Below are 19,228 nucleotides of genomic sequence, written 5' to 3'. Positions count from 1 at the left end.
AAGAATCAACAAATTAGAAAAATTGTCCTGAAATGTTGGAGGCAGGAAAAAGGCAGGAAGGTAAAAAGGGGTGGGGAAGGACTGAGAGGGATGGACAGAATGGGTTGGTAAAAGAGTTCATCCAGGGGCAATACCCTGGCTTTGTGCCCATCACCTGTGGGCTGGGAAGGAGGGAGACAAGGAGGAAAAGGGAGGACTTATTTCACACATTCAGTGCATATCATACAACCAAGGCAAGGCTTTCCTCCCAGGGCTCCTACCCAGGATGGCATTGCTGCTATAGCCAGTGCAGAGCCCTGCCCAGCAGCCTGAACCATACTTGTAGTAAGGTTACAATTCACTGCTTCATTTCTCAGGGAAAGATACCATCTCCTTTCTTTCTCTTTTTCTGTTTTTTTTTTCTTTTTTTTTTAATTCTATATAATTTTTTTAGTACTCCTTTCTCCCTTTTTTGTTTCTGATTTTTTCAAAAGTCTCATAATTTTCTGTAACAGCAGCTTCTTTCTGTATTGGTGTGGAAGTTATATATAGAGAGATATCTATAAATATATATAAGCCAAACTGCCTTACAGGTTGTTGTTTTGTGGGATTTTTGTTGGTTTGCTTTTTGTTTTTCTCAGTGTTGTATGTGTAGCAGGCACTTGAGTTTATATGAAGATGTTTGCTTGGGAGCTGAGGGCAAAGGACTTGGGAAGGGGAGAGAGAAGGAAGGAAGAAATTGAAGGAAAGAAGGAACAGGGACTTTTGACAAGTGGCCACTGTTAGCCAAGGATGTCCAGGTAGATTGGTGTGGCCTTGCCCAGAGCATGAAGGATCTTGTAGATCTCCTTGATATTGAGCCGTTGCTGAGGTTCTCTCTGCCAGCAGCCCAACATGATGTCATAAACCTCCTTGGGGCAGACTCGAGGCCTTTCCAAAACTCGCCCTTGGGTAATGCACTCAATGACCTGAAAAAAAAGAAAACAAAAAGACATTGCACACCAGTCAAGCAGCTAGTTCTTGACTTATGTGGTACAGTTTAGTGAATGGGAGTGCTGAGAATCCAACAGGTCTGCAGATCCTCAGCACTCGCTTGTTTGTGGGGTATTAATGATAATTTTACAGTGAAAAGTTTGTCTATAGCTGCAGTCTTGCAGTACCCAAAGACCTTCTGCATTTGACACCTACCTACCTCAATGCACTCCCCAAACAGGAGGCCACTAGTAAATGAAATGAAGTTTAAATTTATGATGTCAGTATTTCCTGTCAGTTGAAAAAGAAAAAAACGCCTTAAAATCCTCACAGTAAAATAATATTTTGCACAGCTGAAATGATATTTTTTCCTTGAAAATCAAGACTCCTTTCCATTGCAAAGCCCAGGAGAATTCTACAAGGGACATTTCAAAGCATCCTTTCATACCTCCATCTTCAAGAACAACTTTGCCTCATTTTGACATAGAAAAGCATCTGAAAGGATGAAATTCCATGTCAAATGACATCTGTGATGAATAAAAAAAACCCGTGGTATTAACACTTTCTTCTGGGTCAGGTCAGTGCTGCAAATGAGAGAAATGTGAGCTCTTGGATAGCATTTAAGTATCTTCAGAGAGATGCCATTGGAAAGGACTCCCGTAAGAGTCTGTGTTTTGTTCACCGGAGGAGTGGATGCAAAGGGACAGGAGGTATGGTTTGTTAGAGAGCTGCTATTACTGTCCGGCCTCCTTGGTTGGAGTTGATGAGTTCCAGCAATGCAGTGTGCAAGTGACCTGCCACGCTCTGCAGATAAACACAGATCCCAAGCAGTGTGTTGAGGGAAGCCACTCAGCAAGGGGTGTTTGGAATTTATCATTTATGAATAGTAATGGGCTTTCCACACAGCTCAACGGATACTAATTGCCTTGCTGTTTGCATATAAATATAGAGGGGAGAGATTAGGACCTGCTGAAAGTGCAGGGAGGAAAATGCACATGCAGAGAAGGCTGCAATGCCATAAAGCTACTGGCAGTGGCGACTTGTGGGAGGATGTTATTTATGGTTTCTATCTGCACATCCTGAACATGCACAGGAGACCTGTCCTGGGCCTTTTCTCTCCAGGGCAAAGGATGGGCACAGACAGAAGTTAATGGTAGGGATTAAGCTTTCAGACAAGATAGTGTCCTGCCTCATTTGTCTTTTCAGATAGGGTCTCCTCCAGTCTTGAAAAAAAACCTGCTGAAAGTGCTCTTGGGGTATGAGGCCATGCAGATGCCACAGGAGGGAGTGGGCATCTCAACCCTGACAGTGCCCACACTCAGAGGCAGCAATGCTCAGCCAGCCTGGTGATAACATGGTCCAGTCCTAGCAGCCTGGAGCTCGACCCAGACTCATTTAACCTGCCTCTCCACAGTGCTCTGCAGCTGTGGCCAGGCTGCCGTTGAGACTTGCTTTGATGCCTCATCATCCAGGAGCTGTTGGAGGTGTCAGTCCTCTGCAGCTACTCAGGTTCTGCCCACCTCTCCACAAACTGAAAAATGAGCCAGATGAGAGCTAATGTGGCTTCTTACCATCAGAGTAGTGTGGTCTAGCATGTAAGTCTTCAGCTCTCAGAAAGAAGTGAATACAGCAATAGGGGAGGAAAGGGCAAGGGTTTTACACAGATGGTAGAAAAGCTAATACAGCTGTATCTCTGCAGATTTTAGCTAGCTCTCCTCTCTCAAAGTTGGAGGTGACTATTCTCATTTCTATTGCCCTGCAAAGGAAACTGAGGCAGAAGGCACAAGGCCAACTAAGCTGTCGTATTCCAGCATGCCTATCACCCATGCACAAGCTGTATGTGCTCATTTGTGTGTGTTTGTATTTACCCTCCCAGGGAAATGCAAGAGCAGCTCATTAAATGGCGTGACAAATAACTTCTGTCGCTGTCAATTCCACTGTTTGTGTCTCTAAAATGTTTGCGTGTGCTACTTTGGGATATATAGTCAGGCCCCATTGAGCACACGAACGGGCAAGTATTAGAGCTGTAAAGCAACACCTTGGATTTGCCATCTCTGCAACTAACTTAATTAAGGGATCTGTATCCAGAAAGCAGAAAATGCACATTTCTCATTACAAAAGGTGAAATTTCTGAAATCCATTAGATACACAGTAGGATAAAAATGTGCAAGGTTCCCACACACTGCTATGTCAATGCATCTTGTTCCTCTGCTATAATACCCCCTGCTATTCTGAGCAAAAATCTTCCAATGCATTTCTGCTGATGTGCCTCAAACTTCAGCTCTGACACTCTGCTAATCCCAACCAGCCTTCCCTCAACATTTTTACAGTACAGCCCCATACTGATGGGCTGCAACTTTTACTATTCAAAAAATAACAAGGACAGACCAGCTCCTCAGGTCCCACCCTCCATGAGCTGGGGCAAACCATATAATAGATATCCCCATAGGAAAAAGCCCCACAGAAACGTGCCATGTGCTACATAACAGACTTCAAATACTTTCTCATAAACTGAACATTGAAGTAAGACCCCCAGCTATAAAGTAAGGTGGAAGAAAGCAGAGGAAATGCAGGGCATGACAATAATTTGGATCCCAGCAATAATTTGAGTCTCCTCGGTTCTGGCAGCACCCCAAGAGATTATAAGATGCGGCTGTTATGGAGGTATGTCAGGAACTTAAAAGGGAGAGACTGGGGGTGACACTGGGGGTGAGACAGTACATGGCTTTAACAGAACCCTTGGAATCCTGCATGCCTCAGTTTCCCTAGCTCTTAAGTAAGACTTCTCCCATGGCTTCACCTTGGAGGTGCCAAGAAGGGCACCATCTCTGTACGAACTGCTTTACAAGCAATATGGAAACGAGACATGGTAATAAGTACAGTCTCCAGCTGAGGTGTCTCAGCACTGTTGTACCTCTGTGTTTGAGAGCTGAAACCAGGGCTGCTTCCCATATGTGAAGATCTCCCAAAGGATCACCCCGAAGCTCCAGACGTCACTCTCTGTTGTGAACTTCCTGTACATGATGCTCTCCGGAGGCATCCAGCGGATAGGCAGCATAGTGTGTCCTCCAACCTAGGTGAGGGCAAAGGCACAAGGAAAACTGAGTCATGAGAGCCTATGGAAGGGGTCAGCCCTGATGTTATGTGGACAAACTCAGGGCCTCCCTGTGAGCTGCATCATCAAGGATCTATTCAAAAAAGCTGGGCTGGCTACTGCTACCCTGACTGCCTATGAGCTTACCCACCAATCCCACCTGGTTATCATGATGAAATGTGAAATGTTTCAAGATAAATGATGTCCTCTCCTCCCAAAATGGTCTTGTAAAGAAATCAAATGACAAAATGCCAAGAGTGTACTCCAGCCCTACAGTCTGATGAATCAGGAGGCAAGGAAAGGAACAGTGTTCAATGAAGTATTGTTCTCAATTTTGCAGGACCTCAGTGCACTGAGGCACCTACCAGAAATACAGCTCGAGGTTTGTCCCTCTTCAGTAAGGTTTTCTAAAAGCCATACACAGGCATCTACACATTATCTAATCACATGAAATATTTTGTGCTCATAAAACTGTGCTACAGGCCTTTTGAAATAGTGCTTTGAATATGTAAATGACTGCAGGACCGCACTGCAAAAAGGCGGTCTGTTTATAAAGACAGGCTCTTACAGGCAGGGATATGCCCAGCATTTAATGGAGGGAGGAAAACCAGCTCCATTGGAGAGTTTGGAAATGGAAGACCCCATGGATGAAGTCCCATTGTATGCCAAGCCAGGCAAATGCACTTTCTCAGTCAGGATCTACCCTTCTCTAGGACACGTGAATTCAGCAGCTATACGACAGATTTGAAGTATACATGCAAACACTTCGAAAGCAGATGGATTTACCTTTGGATTTGCTAGAGATTTCTAAGCAAGTGCCTCTGAGCAGGACAAGTTTTTCTCTGTTCTGTTCTTCTACATAAGAAGCACCATCTGTGGGGAAATAGCTAACTGATAAGCGCAGCCGGTGCTAGAAGCAGTTTGGCTGCAAGTCTCCAGCACTTGTTTCTGCTACTAGTAAAGTGTCCAAGGTTTTAGCGGTGATGAGAAAGAGTGCTTTTGTGGTGCTGCTTGGAAGACTGCTTGTCTCATTACAGACACCAAAAAACATAAGTGCTAATAACTTTGTAGTACTGCAACTGAATCAAACAGGCAGAAATCTCTCTGGTCCTAAGAAGGATTATGGAAGAAGGTATGAGATAGGTTTCTGGTATATGTGTGGCTATTCAAAATAATTAGATTGTTATTCTTGCTTGAATGAAAACGTTTCTTGTACAAACAAAAGCTCTTCTCTGAGTTGCCAGTTTTCCTTAGCTTCCACAGGTTTCTTTGCCTGATTAAAGGAGAACTAGCATGGGGAAGGATCAGTACAGAGACACACTGTAGTGTCTGAAAGCTAGAGGGACAGTGCTGGGGAGGTGTGTTGGAATACCGTGTGAAATGGTTATGATGCTTAGCAGGCTTTCTGCATGAAGGGTGCACGACAGACTTATCTGGAGTTGAACAGAATTTGGACTCAGGCTTGCAGTGTTGTAATCAGAGGTCTGCAGACCAGCCCTTTTTCTAACTCTGAAACAGACCCTCCCTCAAAAAAAGTGTCAGGAATATCTTTCTTTCCTAATTGCAGAGGTGATCAGAACTGTGATGTATGAAGGAAAATAGTTCATCACAGCTCTACACCTCCTATTTACAGATGGCTTAGCTGGTGTGTTCTCAGCTTGCTTGCCTGAATTCCCAAGAATGTCCTCTCAGAATGGAAATGGAAATACGCTTTTCTTTGTTTGTTCCTTTGAAATTCGGGCTGCAATTTTAGCTCTTTCCTGCATTCTCAGCTTTTATAAGTTGCTTTTCCTTCTTGTGGGAGGCTCTGAGGAAATGTTATTGACAGAAGAGGACATACATCAAACTTGATTGTTGCAAAAATTGTTTTGTGCTAATGCTTATTCTGTTCTTCTTAAAGTAGCACTAACTCTTCAGCTTTCGAGCAATCTCAGAATGACTATTTATTACAAAGCTCTCTAGATTTGCAATATCCTGAATCTTGCAGGATCATTTGAGATTACCAGTAGTACATTGTGTTGAGAAGACTTATCTCCCTTTTGCACGGGCATTACGACTGTTCAGAATCTATGAACCAGGTCTTCAGGCCACATATACACAAACAGTATTACAGCAGTTTTGCTTGAATGGGAGAGCTCTGATTTACGCCACTTGAGAATCTGAACTTAAAAGTAGAGCAGAGAAGCCAGTAGTCCCATCTCTCTGGGCCCCTCACCACAAGAAGGATGTTGAGGCTCTGGGGCGAGTCCAGAGAAGAGCAACAAAGCTGGTGAGAGGGCTGGAGAACAGGCCTTATGAGGAATGGCTGAGAGAGCTGGGGGTGTTTAGCCTCGAGAAGAGGAGGCTGAGGGGAGACCTTATTGCTCTCTACAACTACCTGAAAGGAGGTTGTGGAGATGAGGGTGCTGGCCTCTTCTCCCAAGTGACAGGGGACAGAATGAGAGGGAATGGCCTCAAGCTCCGCCAGGGGAGGTTTAGGCTGGACATTAGGAAAAAATTCTTCACAGAAAGGGTCATTGGGCACTGGAACAGGCTGCCCAGGGAGGTGGTTGAGTCACCTTCCCTGGAGGTGTTTAAGGGACAGTGGACGAGGCGCTGAGGGGCACGGTTTAGTGTTTGGTAGGAATGGTTGGACTTGATGATCCAGTGGGTCTCTTCCAACCCGGTGATTCTATGATTCTATGATTCTGATTCAGTTCTAAAAAGCTAAAATAATGCCAAGGTCTTTGCTCTCCCCCAGACACATCTTGGTGAAGAACTGACAGTCAAGTGACATACACAGTCAATGACTGGCCCAAGAACGTGATGACACAGGCTTGGCTTATCTCATACGGTGAAGTCCAGGGACTGCCAAAGCATTAATCTCAGTCCTGTATGTCATACGAGACATATATTTTACTAAAAATTAATCAAATAATAAGTAATACTCAAATTACTTTTGGGGGAACTAAAAAACAAATAATGCTCAGGAAAGTGTGGATTCCAAAATATAGCTCAGCTACACCTGTAGGTAAGGAGGTATTCTTTGCATCTCAAACAGCAGGCCACATTTGAGCACAAATGTTAAGTCTTGCACTTACTAGCTAACTATAAGCAGAAGAGGCATCAATTAAACTGTACCATAAAACCTCTCCAATGTCTCGCCTAGTACATAAGGCTGACTATTACATTTTAAAGAATCGCCTTTGACTGTCCCTTACTGCTTCTCTCGCAAACTGATTAGGATTAAAATTCCCATTTCACAGATGAGAAAACAGATGCAGCAAGGCAGGGAAAGGCCCTGCTCTGAAGCTGTATAGCAAATGAACACTAAGTCAAGTCTTCCTGGTCTGCATCCAGCTGTACCCTGTTATTTGCTGATGTAGCAAAATGATTTAGAGCTGAGCATAGATGGATTGTGCTACTGATGCTATAGGAAGCAGACTGTGTCCAGGGTGACAGAAATCCTTTATATAACATGTAGTGGCTGCAATCTGCATTACACCAGTGTAGATCCGCACATGATTCCCACGGCTACATACTTCTACAGGACTAGCTGTTGCCAAAAGCTTAAAAGCAAAATGATGCTATTAAAAAAGGCTAAAAAAGAAGGGTGGTATTTCTTTCTTTTGCAAAGCCAGTTTACATAGCATGTCCTGGGCTCTAGAAAGAATCGTTATCATGTCTTTAGAGAGAAGCTGAAAGCCTTTATTTGCTCAGAGCTGGGCCTGGCAGGTTTCAGAAATTAGTGACCATGCAGGAATGATACTTGTCAGGAGCATGCTACTTCTGAGCTTTTCTAAAGCAGTCATGTCATCTTCCCACGCTGCCTTCCTCCCTTCCCCTTGGAAGCCAGGGATGGGGAGTCCAGCTACCATGCAAGCTCATCTTCTAAAGGCCTCTAAGGGTGAAATGTCCTCAAACAATGGCACTGCAACATCTCCCCTGGATAAAGTCCAGAGCCTGGAAGAGGGATTTGCTTTCAAGCAATAAGGCAAGTAAATCCTCTTCTGTTCCTCCCTTTATGCCGTATGATGCTGCCAAGCTTCCCCTTTCTCCTTGTTACATTAATGCTTCATAGACCTGCAGACTGGCCTCTTTATCCCATTGCCATGGCTGTCTAGCTTTGCTTGACATTTTTGGCTCTCTGGCTTTCTCTCCCTAGACCAACTCCCCATGCCAACGCTGACATGTTATTCCCACTGCTTTGCTCATTCAGTTTGCAGCAGTATCTTGGTAATATATAGAGCAATTAGTAAATATTCTCTGAACGGCCAAAGGTTCCTTCTTCTGCCTCCATTTCAATGAGTAGGTGCAGTATCACCTACTCATTTCTGCCTCTTTCTAATGGATAATCCCAAGTGCATGACCTGGTCCACAGCCACGTTTCTGACACCCCAGGGCACCTGGCCTTTGTTCTGAAGCCTCATTACACATCCAAGCCCATAGACTTCCAGATAACCAGCCACTCCTTTTGAGCAGCTTATTGCAGTGTTAGATATGAACCTCAGGGAGCTGGGGGAGATTCATGAAAGGCCAGCATTAATGGCCATTAGGGAGAGAGATAATTACTTAATGCTAGTACAGCACTTTGACGATATAAAGCTATGTAAGTGCTATGTACAAGTAGTATTATAAGGCTCAAGGTTTATCTGCTACCAAGGAAAGCTAATGTCTGGGGAAAAAAATTCTCTTTGTCCCAGCCTTCTGAATGACATCCAGCTGATTAGGAAGGAAAAAGATGACATGTTAACCCCAATGAGTTTGACAGTACAGCAGCAGGCAGGGGAACAGCAGTGTTTGGTGAAGGCTGTGCAATATATGCACAGTTTGGGCCACTAACAGAGACAGCATGGAAATCAAAACCACAGTAGGGCTGAAAATGCCTCATGAGAACTGTGGACCAGTGGGAATACAGATCCTAACATGTCAAAAGCAGCTCTTGGTGGGCAGCCCTGTTCTTCCCCTTCTGGCTCACATACTAGCTCCAGCGGTGTAACATAGCATTCAGAGGGGATCTGTTGAGCCATCCCCTCCAGGCTCACAGCTGAAGGTTTCTTCATGGATGTCAGCTAAGAATGGAATTTGGACTCTGTCATATACTAAGGCTCTGGCTTATTTTCCTTTTTGTGCAGTTTCCTTCACAACTTTGAAATGAAATAAAAAAAATAAATTAGTGCTTTTATTTTTCTTGGTCTTTTGGCATTTGCTTTCCGTAGTCATTAGACAGCTTTCTTCCTGTTCCTGGCATACTTCAGGGAGGTTCAGCTCCTGCTCCTGCCTTGGGAGGAGGTCACAAGAACCACTGTAGGACACTTCATATGGTGCAGCATTATCAGCATTATTTGAATTTCCTTTTTATTATCAGGATGCTGAGACATTTGAGTTTCTACAGAATCACGTAGCAGTAGCACAGACCTTGGCACCATTTCCCTCGGAAAATCCACTCAGCACTCATGACCTAGTGGTAAGACACACATTCTCTGATTGTTCTCTCTGTTCCTGGTGCTGTAGGTAGCGATAACCTAGGATGCTCTTTATTTGCAGACCTGGCTGTCATCCCAGGCTGGGCTGCACCAGAACATATGTCATTTAGACCACAACTCTAGGAGCTGGGTGATCCCAGGAAGATACTTAGCTCTGCACCTTCCCCAAGCAGCCAGATATATGTCTCCATCAGGACATGTTAATTCCTGCTGTGGGCAGGATGTGATATTTGGCAGTTCTGGACAGCCTTCTATGAATAGAGCCACAGGTGGCTGGGTCACCCAGGAGGACACAAGGACAAAAAAAAGCAATGCAAGCAAGAGGCAGAAGCAGCTTCTCTGTTTGGCTAAGTTGAACTCTTGGAGAAAAACAAACAGAAGTGCTGTAGATCACGCCTTTGTGAGCTGATGTTTGATAGATCAGGTTGGGGGATGAGAACATATCTTCTCAGGGGCGAGCCAAAAGGCAGTAAATGCTCATGAGCCTTCAGTGCTGTGTCCGGCAGCATTGAGAAACATTCATCCACCAGATATGCCAGTATTTCACCTGTATGAGTACTGACAGATTCCTGGGCACCTTTGGAAATCAGAGGGATTAACTCTGTCACGCCCAACAAAGCTGAGCTTTGCTGAACATTAGCTGTACCACTCTTCCTAGTTTGAACTGTTGCCTTACTAGCCTTTTAAGTGCTGAAGAAGTTTACATCAGTTAGCTGAATTTAACATAAATTGTGACTGGATACAGCTCTCAAGTACTTAATCTGTAATTTCCTTTCAGTTTATCCAAGAAAAAAGGTGCTAGCTATAGCTGCCAGAATTAATCTGACATCACAAAAATCCCCAAGATGTTCTCCTGACAGAAAGTCATCATATGTTATGGCCATACTAGGCCCCAAGCTAAACTGCTTCTAAGTGATTTAAAAGCCATCACTACAAACTCTCAGCATAACCCTGCCCTTGCCTTCAGGTCTTGTGCCTTTGCTGTCCCTGCTGTCACAGCCAGTGCTGAATGTGAGCTTAAAATCAGTCAAGAAAAACCAAAAAGCTTCCACCAAACATTTTGACTCACCTGACTTATTGTGCCCTCACCATGCAGCACTCTGCACGTGTCTGCCCCACTTTCTGGGAATGACAGATCTGATCCCCTCCTATTCCTCACTCTGCACCAAACCATCTCTTCCCTTGCAGGCTCTGGCAGTGTCACAGCATGGGGCTTGCTATTCCCCTGGCATGCCAGTGACTGGAGACAACTCGTAGCAGTTTGCAAGGGATCACACAGGGTTTTCAGAGATGTACAGAGCACACAAAGCGACCTGTAGCTTTCTCCTACTTGGCTGGAGCTATACTGGGTGGCTCAGCCTTGCCCAAAGCAGAGGAGATGCAGGTCACCTGCTGCCGGAGGTGAGATGGTCAGACTTAGAGCATGGGGAAAGGAACAAAATATCCCTATTGGGAGGTGATGTAAGGAGCCAGATGGACTTGCTCAGGAGCAGGAAGGACTGACCAGGCAGGGTTAATGCAAAGCTGAGAAGGGGGTGAGACCTTCCTGCTGTCAGTAGGACTGTTTGGCAAGGGACTGTTGGTTCCCCCCAGATGCACATACTGTGTTTAAACACGAGTCCAAAAATAAAACCTGCCATTGACATTGTTTCTGCTTACTTCATTTAACAATCTAGTTGCTTTATGACCTGTAATTCTGAATCACGTTGAATCAAGCACTGTAATTGGCAAGCAGGGACAGTGGCCTTTCTCCCCCTTTCCCTCATCTCTGCTCCACCGAGTGTGTTTTAATCCCACGGTTTTCAGCATTCCTAATGAGCCAGTAACAAGCTGCCAATTACTTATGCAAATGAGGGGGGGCAGACATGGAGGGGTGGCTGTAGCTAGAGGTAAATTCTGCTACCTCAAAATGGCCTGAGATAAATCACTGCAGCTCTAAGAGCTGCCTGTACCCAAGAGTCCTCTCAGTTATATTATCTGCCATCTAAAAATGCCAGCGGTAATGCAGAGGATGGTTAAGAAAAGGGAAACAGAGGAGTAATGGCACATATATTTTTAATTATGTTTGCCAATAATCTGTTTGGTGTGCTCCTTAACACAGTTCACCCCTCCCATTTTCTTCCCAGAACTCAAAGCAGCAGCACCCACTGCTAGGAAAGGGCTGCACAACCAACCTGCAGAGGAACATAAGCCATTTTCTCATTTCCATATAAGTTAATGCTCCAAAAGCCATGACCTCCAACACCAGGACATAAACTGCAAGGAACACCACCCATGCCTCATTCAGCTGGGGAGGTGTGGAAGCACAGCAGCTGTAGTTTGCAAAGCACCAAGAGGTCAGTGAGGCCACCACCAGGTCCTAGTAGGTCCTAAGCCCCTGTCCTAGCAGTTGCTGCTAAATTATTCCAAGGTGACCAGCCTCCTGATCCCCTGGGCTAACTACTGAAAGCTTCCTGTACCCCAGGAAGAGCCTACACTAGGATCTCAGACAGTGGAGTAAAGTGGTAGCACTGCAGGAGGATTCACTGGTGGGAGACCTAGTGGCTTCCTGGGTGTTCCGTTGGCACTGGGAAGCTATGGAGGGAGGTGCATGCAGATGGTGGCTTAGTTGGTCTTCTGCACCACAGCCACAACACAGGCACCACATCTGGGCTGTTCAAAAGCTACCAGCTAAGCCACCTTTCTCCTGGTCCCTGTACAGATAACAGCATAGGCTGGGAAGGCCACTAAACATATTCCAACTACAGCCATCAAATACTCAGTTTATCAGGAACCATATGTATTTACCAATTTAACTCCACCAGGCTGGAGACCCTTGTACCACACCACAGTCTTTTTATTAGGACAGGCCTACTCAGAGACGTGCAATACCCATGAAACAGCACAGCTGTCAGCTAGTTCCAACTTCAAAGGGGATCTGTAGCCTCAAAAGACTGCAAGTATCAACAGAAATTGTCCATGACTGATCTGCATTATCATTTTGCAGTAAGCCAGTAATGCTACAAGTAGTGTTTAATAGCTCGAAAGCTAATCAGATAGAGGCTAAGTTAAACCATCATGATGCAAGAAACTTGTCCATCAGGATTCTGCCCTTCTGGTGATGCAGAGAATGAAAATCGTCTCAGTTTCTGGCTTTGGAAAGTAGGAAGAAGATTTCACCAATAAATCTTAACCTGAGAAATGCAGCTTAGGACCACTAAAGCACTTGCATGTGTGATCACTCTATGCTAAAATGCTCTCAGATTGGTATCTCATAAACTTACCTTCCACTGTTCCTCCCCACTCCCCATCTCTCTCTCTCTCTCTCTGTCCTGACAGTGACTTCCCTCTGGATAACCAATAATGCTCTTTGTATGCAGCCAGAGCCATTCCTGACTGACAACTATATGTGATTTAGAGAAGGCTCCATTACTTAACTTCAGGATGCTGGATAATCAGTTCAACTGCCTTGGCATTAATCATAATAATATTCAAAATTCATTAGGCTAGATTGTTTGGATATCTATTTCTTGTTAATGTCGGATTCACTGAGCGTAGGCCTGGTAGCATACAGACAAATTTAATACAACACAGGGTACAGGAACTCCCTATAGAAATGGTTCCTTTCATTACATGCAGGTGAACTGTGATCTGGCAGCTCCTGCCTTGTTTGTCATTTGTGAGACTTGTTAAATAGCCACAAAACATGGTGAGCATGCTGCCTGTTGGTTGATCAAGTGACACCTATAGAAATATGTAGCTGAGTATGGAGTTTTTAAGGGGGAAGGTGAGATGCTCAGCTCTGCACCTAAAAATTTTATTAGGAACTTTTGTGTCTAAAAACTGGGCAACCAACCATGAGACTTTTATGCACAATCATTATATAGACTTACAAAAATCAGAAGTATTTTTAAGATAAAAATCTGTTCCTTGCTTTCCTGAAAACTTACAGTATTTTAGAATGGAGCATGAGGCCTTAATGTTTTATAAAGATGAAAAAACTTGCAGCAATAAAATAGCTGGATCATTCTTTCTAGCCAGCTTCCTGCAGGCTGATTGAGGATGGTTCCCGATGGTGTGCTTCCCAATGGTTTACTTGGACTGTTTACACATTTTGGGTGACGCTGCTTTCCTTCAGGTATGAGTTAACACCCTCTATTTGAACAGTGGTTTCTCAGCAGGGAAACATCACAGAAACATAGAACAACTTCAGAAGATGCATAGGTTTTCTTTCCTAATGAAGGCAGTGCAGGCACAGATGGCATCTCAGACAAACACGTTGCAAGCCGTGTTAAAATAAAAAGCTCATCATCGGAGGCTGCGATGTCACACCTACTAATGATGTGATTAAACCCATCAGTGCTGGTGGGAAAGCTGTGCCAGCTCCGGCACAGAGACAAACCCCACTACCTGCTGATGTGAGTTAGGCCACCATAGAAACACAGCAATTATATGGTGCTAATAGATAAACTTTCTGAGACCTCAAGTAGAAGAACATGTCCTTCCCATGCACCTCTGTCAAAAAGTGGTGTGGCACACAAAGGAGAGGCTGCAGATGGTGAGAACAGCCAAAGATAGACAGGCGCAGGAGAAGAGAGTAACTGCACCCACCTAAGCACGGCTGCAATGGGGGGAGCAGCAGCAGCAGCACTAGGAAGTGGCAGAACTCAAACCAGTGACAGCCAAAATGATGGCACATGCAGCACCTGAGGTTGGGATTTGGCTGAAAGATTCTGCTGGCAAACAAGCTAAATTCGAAAATTTGAAGCAATCAAGCATTGCATCCTCTTCTACTCTACTTTTCCACCTGAGCCTTCCTATGCACTGAAGTCTCCTCCACTCTTTTTCAAGTTTTTTGGACGTCCTTGAGTAGGACAGAGTTGCTGGAGTCCCATGCATTTTAACCACTGTGTTAAAATTCTTCCTCTCTATTTTATTTTGCCAGGAGCGTAAATAAATAAGCAAACCCACAAACACAGGAACCTGATTCCCAGATGCCATTAGAGCCCTCGAGCACTAAGTGGCCACTGCAGATATCACTAGTTGCCTTCTGCTCCCCTTCCTGCAGCCAGCCAGACACTCCACCTCAGTGGGCCCCGCTGGGACCATTTCACAAATCCAGGCCCTGGCAGGACACATCTGACTGCTTTTACCATATTACAGGATTGCATCTAGATGGCCAGCTCGCTGAACCAGGCAAGTTTTCCTAAAGGAGTCTCTAGCCACCAGCTCTCCATTAGGGGTAGCCGCAAGAGGAAGGACGGAAGGAGAAAGTGAGTCTAAAGAAACCACTAGTGCTCTGCAGTGTCTGATAGGATGAATGACCCCTGCAGACATATGCTGAGCAGACAGGGCAGTCCTCAATTATGTCATTGCTGGAGCATTTACTTCAAGGAGAAATGTGACTACAAATGTTGGGTTTAAAGACTTTGGCTGGTTTCACTGCCTCTGGATGAGCCGCTCTAGTCCAGAAGTGTTAGGTATGTGTATGCAGCATGTCTACATATGAAACAGCTTTACAGTACAAAAACTAGAGCTCAAAAAAAAAACCCTATTAAATTCTTTCTGCCCACTTTCCTTTGTGAGAAATGGCCCTAAAGGATTTGCTAAGGTATTGATGCGTGCCAATCCAAATATCCCAGTGGGCAACCCACAGCCTCCCTCGGGAAATCACAAGCAGGTCTTGCCTACATGATGGAAATTTCCTGCTTGCCACACTGATTTTCCCCAGACTTGTCCCCACCACATTATCCCTGTGCCAACTTCTAGGTACTTATCTCAATGTTTTCTAACCTTCAGACTCACAACTCCAAATATTTGCAGTCAGGTAGTACATCTCTCCACTCTGGTCATTCTTTTGACAAACTATTTACATACAGTTCTTTCTGTCCTCAGTAATCAATTGCTCCACACTGTCTTTTGTTTCTGCGGCATCTCTCCAGAAGCTGTTGACTTTATGGATGCTCTTTGTGGGGCTGAGTCAGGGACATGTAATGAAAGAGTATTTTAAATAACGATTGCTGTAGAGCCACACTCTTTGCTCTTTGACTTGGGTTTTTACATAGAAGACTTCAGAAGAGCACTAGTTTCATACACACACTGAAAGCTTGCTGCCACAAGCTTGCTGGGGAGCTGCCATCCCACAAGGGCCTGTGCTTAGTTTGAAGAGGACAGAGTTTATAAAGACTAAATGCGACATGGCCTAGGGCGGGCACGATCTCACTTTACAGTGATACTGCTGTATATTGATTAGAACTGGCTCGATGCTTTATTAGCCACCCGAGAGGTGCAATGAGTTGCTACTGGAATTTGTGCTTGATAATCAAAGGCATTTGTCATTCTTCAAAATGCTCTGTGAGTAGGTGTTTGATTTGGGTGCATGTGAAAAATGGAGGGTGGCAATCTGGAGCAAGAGGCAGGGAAGCAGCAGGCACAGGTGGAGTTTACTGTTGCCCGTCCCTCCTCCCAACCTATGGGTCATCCCCCCTGGGGCATCCCACATGGCTCCACAGACACCATCCCACAGGCCAGGACTCAGCGGCTGTGCAGCTCTGTGGCTCAGCAAAGTCCTCTACCAGTGGCAAAGCCCTCCCTGACGAAGCTTGAAAAGCAGCAGCCGTTGCTGCCATTCAGCCCTAGCTGCCTGGCACACGCCGCTCCCTCAAAGCCCTCCTGTCTGTTTTGGCTTTCCCATACTTCCTAGACAAACTGCTCTGGTTTTTTAATTCTTCCTCTCGCTGACAGGTACAAGTGGCCTTGCTGCCCTCTCATTTCACCTCCCCTAGCTCGAATTTTAAACTATTTAACAGCTTTAAATGCACCTAATGAGGTTTCAGACTGCACTTCACTGCCATCCCTCTGCTTCTCTGACACAGGGAAGAAGAGAGGTTTGGAAATCAGTTGCGGACTTCCCTGCGTTGGAGGTCTAATTACATTGTAACTGGTGACCTTGTAAGTACAGGGTAATCTCCTGTGTAATACCAGGGTGTATTTTCCCAGTACTTCTGTCTTTTCTACTGCAGCCTTCTGCAGAGATGGAAATACAGCTGGTTAAATAGTAATTAATCTCTGAACCACTTGACATTTGCCCAAGCCAGAGTGAAGTAATCAGGAGGAGCCCACTGGCTCTGCACAGGGCAAGGGACTGGCACAGGAGCCACTTCTCTGGGAGTGTCTGGCATCACCTGACCAAAGCAGGGGCTTTTTGTCACCCAGCCTGTCTGGGTGCCAGCTGCCTGGGGCACTGGGAGTGGGCACCTTTCCTAGAGCGGGATACAGCTGCCGCCTGCCTGCCCTGCATTAGGCATCACTTATTCAGAGAGACACATCCCAAATAATCTGCAGAAGGAAGGGGGCACCAGGGCCATGTGGATGCCTAAGTGGAACAGGCACTTGCCCTGCCTTCATTAGCAAGATGTGGCCAGAGGTTCAGAGTGACTCATCTGTGATGAGAGTGAGCCATCTGGAGCACCTCCTTACCCTCACTGTGAGGGAGGTGCCTGAAAACGGCATCAATGTTTTCCTCTGAACCAATTCAAATCAGCCAGGCACAGCCCCAGGCATTCACCCTGGAAAACTCCAGGAAAAACAGCCACGACATCAGCTTTCTCCCTCCCCACTGAGAGATGTGCTTTGTTCCCTCACACACTAAAAGCCTGTCACCCTAAGGCTGGGGGCTGCCTGTCTGACCCCCGGCACCTTGATGGCAATGAAATATACTTGCATATATTTTAGACCTCCTAACATCGTTCCCTCTGGAGAGCTTCAGGTTTTTATAGTAATCACGGTAATGATTTTCAGATTATAGGCTAATAAAATATTTTAATTTGTTAGGAACATTAAAGTGGGCACTGTATGATTCTTATGACATTTAAATAGTGCTTAAAAAAAAAGAGAGGGGTTCTGAGTGTATTTCTTTTCCAAACAGGAGCACTGAAATAGAAGTAAAAATCCCACACACTGGTACCAAGATCAGCTCTGACACCTCCCCTCCATGCCTGTTTCACTTGAATACCTGCCAAGTTAAATAAGCAAACATGGGATTGGCGTCCTAGTTGCAAACCTGTTTTTGCCAAGTGAGCCCTCCTCCTAGTCACTGTGGTTGTGCCGCACGGCTGTGACCCAATCTAGGTATGTATATGCCATTGCCTTCCATGGGCTGGGTCACAATTTATGGGGGCTGCAATGGGCAACACAGCATTTTTGCACCTCTGCCTATGTTCACCTATTTCTCCTTTCTTGCCCATTCATTGTACGCTCTGATTAAGTAACCGGAAAAGACTGTAAAGCAAGTAAATCACGACTCTAGAGCATCCCATCATTCCCATGGCATGCAATGTACATGGTACCACAAGGCAGACTGATGCACCAGCCCCATTCCTCTGGCTGGGGAGCAATGGCACGGTTTGGGGTGAACAAGAGAGTGCACTGAATAAAGCAGGAGCATTTTGGAGGAGGAATGTCACCCTTACAGCTTTATGGGTTGACATGGCTGATAGCTCCATGCTTTGTTTCCTAAACTGTAAAATGGGGCAATGCAACTCAGTGACTTCTCAAAGATGCTGTGCAGGTAATGGCTTGTACAGCAAAGTAATAAATAGCACAGAAAAGCCTGCCAAGAAAGGGAAAAATAGTCAAATGTTTAGCTCAGGGTTAGCTATACCTGGCAAAAGAGACAGAGGGTTACACAATGAACATTATGGAGAAGAATAGCAAAGAAGTTCCTCTGTTCTGTGAGTACTTTTGCCTTGTAACTCAACTGGATCACACAAGATTAAAGGCAGGTGATTATATAAAGTCTGTACTACAAGACAGAGGCAAGTGTGAGCTCAGGCCTCCCCACTATCATTACCTGACCTTGAATGTTCCCTTTTGCAACCTCAGCACTTTTTTGTGGATAGGATTTCTGAGTGTTATTTTAAGAAAACTGTGTTAAATTTCTTGCTTCTGTGCCAGGTACCTGCTGTTTAACAAACAGGCCATGACTAAGCACAGACTGGAAATTAGAAACATCTACGAGTTAAAGCAATGAGATTCTGGGACTGTCTTCCCTTAGGACCATATTTAATAGTGGTGCTTAATTATGAAAAGGATAAATCCGATAAAATTGATGTAACAGGGGATTGGATTTGATGATCCAGGGAATCCTTTTCAGACACCTCTACACCTAATGAATTTATTTTTTAAGGGCGAGGAGATGCAGTGTTCTACTGATGGCAAACAACATCAAAGCATGTAGATAACCTGCTGATGGGTAGTGGGTCTCCATCACCAGATTTAAACCACTTCTCACCACCAAGAAGTTGGAGCAGGTCTCCCTCCTGGTTCTGCCCATCCTGAACATAACAAGTACAGGTGGACGCAAGAATCCTACCTGCTTCTCCCTTTGCATTTTTGAACCACCAAGGACTTCCAAAATTCACCCTCCTTGACCCAGTGCCGCAAATGTCTCAGCTCAAAGGTTTCCCATGCATTCTAATGTACTTACCTGCCTCCCAACACCATAATGACTACATCCCTTGCAATCTCTTTTTCATGTAAACTCCCTCAGTGAAAATGAGCAGGGATCACCTTTTAAAAACAGGAAACTGAGGCACACAGAGACTAACTGAATTTCCAATGGTGACAGAGGTCAATGGTATCATCGAAGGGACCTGCAGCCCAGTTCAAGGCTGTTATTTCACTGCTGGACTCTTCTCCATGTACCTAACTGGGGCCTCCCTTTCAGAACAGAAAAAGC

General features: G+C 45.1%; 1 protein-coding gene across 2 annotated transcripts in view; it reads right to left on the bottom strand.

The window, feature by feature from the left end:
- Nucleotides 1-434: 434 nt before the first annotated feature.
- Nucleotides 435-19,228, bottom strand: part of NTRK3 (neurotrophic receptor tyrosine kinase 3) — a 211,941-nt gene continuing 193,147 nt past the window's right edge. For both annotated transcript variants that reach the window (XM_069867254.1, XM_069867255.1), the window contains 2 exons: nt 3,866-4,024; nt 435-947 (listed from right to left, as the gene is read on the bottom strand). In XM_069867254.1, coding sequence (XP_069723355.1) covers nt 762-947; nt 3,866-4,024 — 345 coding nt within the window. In that variant the 3' untranslated portion in view covers nt 435-761. The remainder of the gene's footprint in view (nt 948-3,865; nt 4,025-19,228) is intronic.

This window comes from Phaenicophaeus curvirostris, chromosome 12 (assembly GCF_032191515.1).
Source record: "Phaenicophaeus curvirostris isolate KB17595 chromosome 12, BPBGC_Pcur_1.0, whole genome shotgun sequence".
Classification (NCBI taxonomy): domain Eukaryota; kingdom Metazoa; phylum Chordata; class Aves; order Cuculiformes; family Cuculidae; genus Phaenicophaeus; species Phaenicophaeus curvirostris.
The sequence above is the reverse complement of the archived record's forward strand: the minus strand, read 5'-3'. Positions and strand labels throughout refer to the sequence as shown.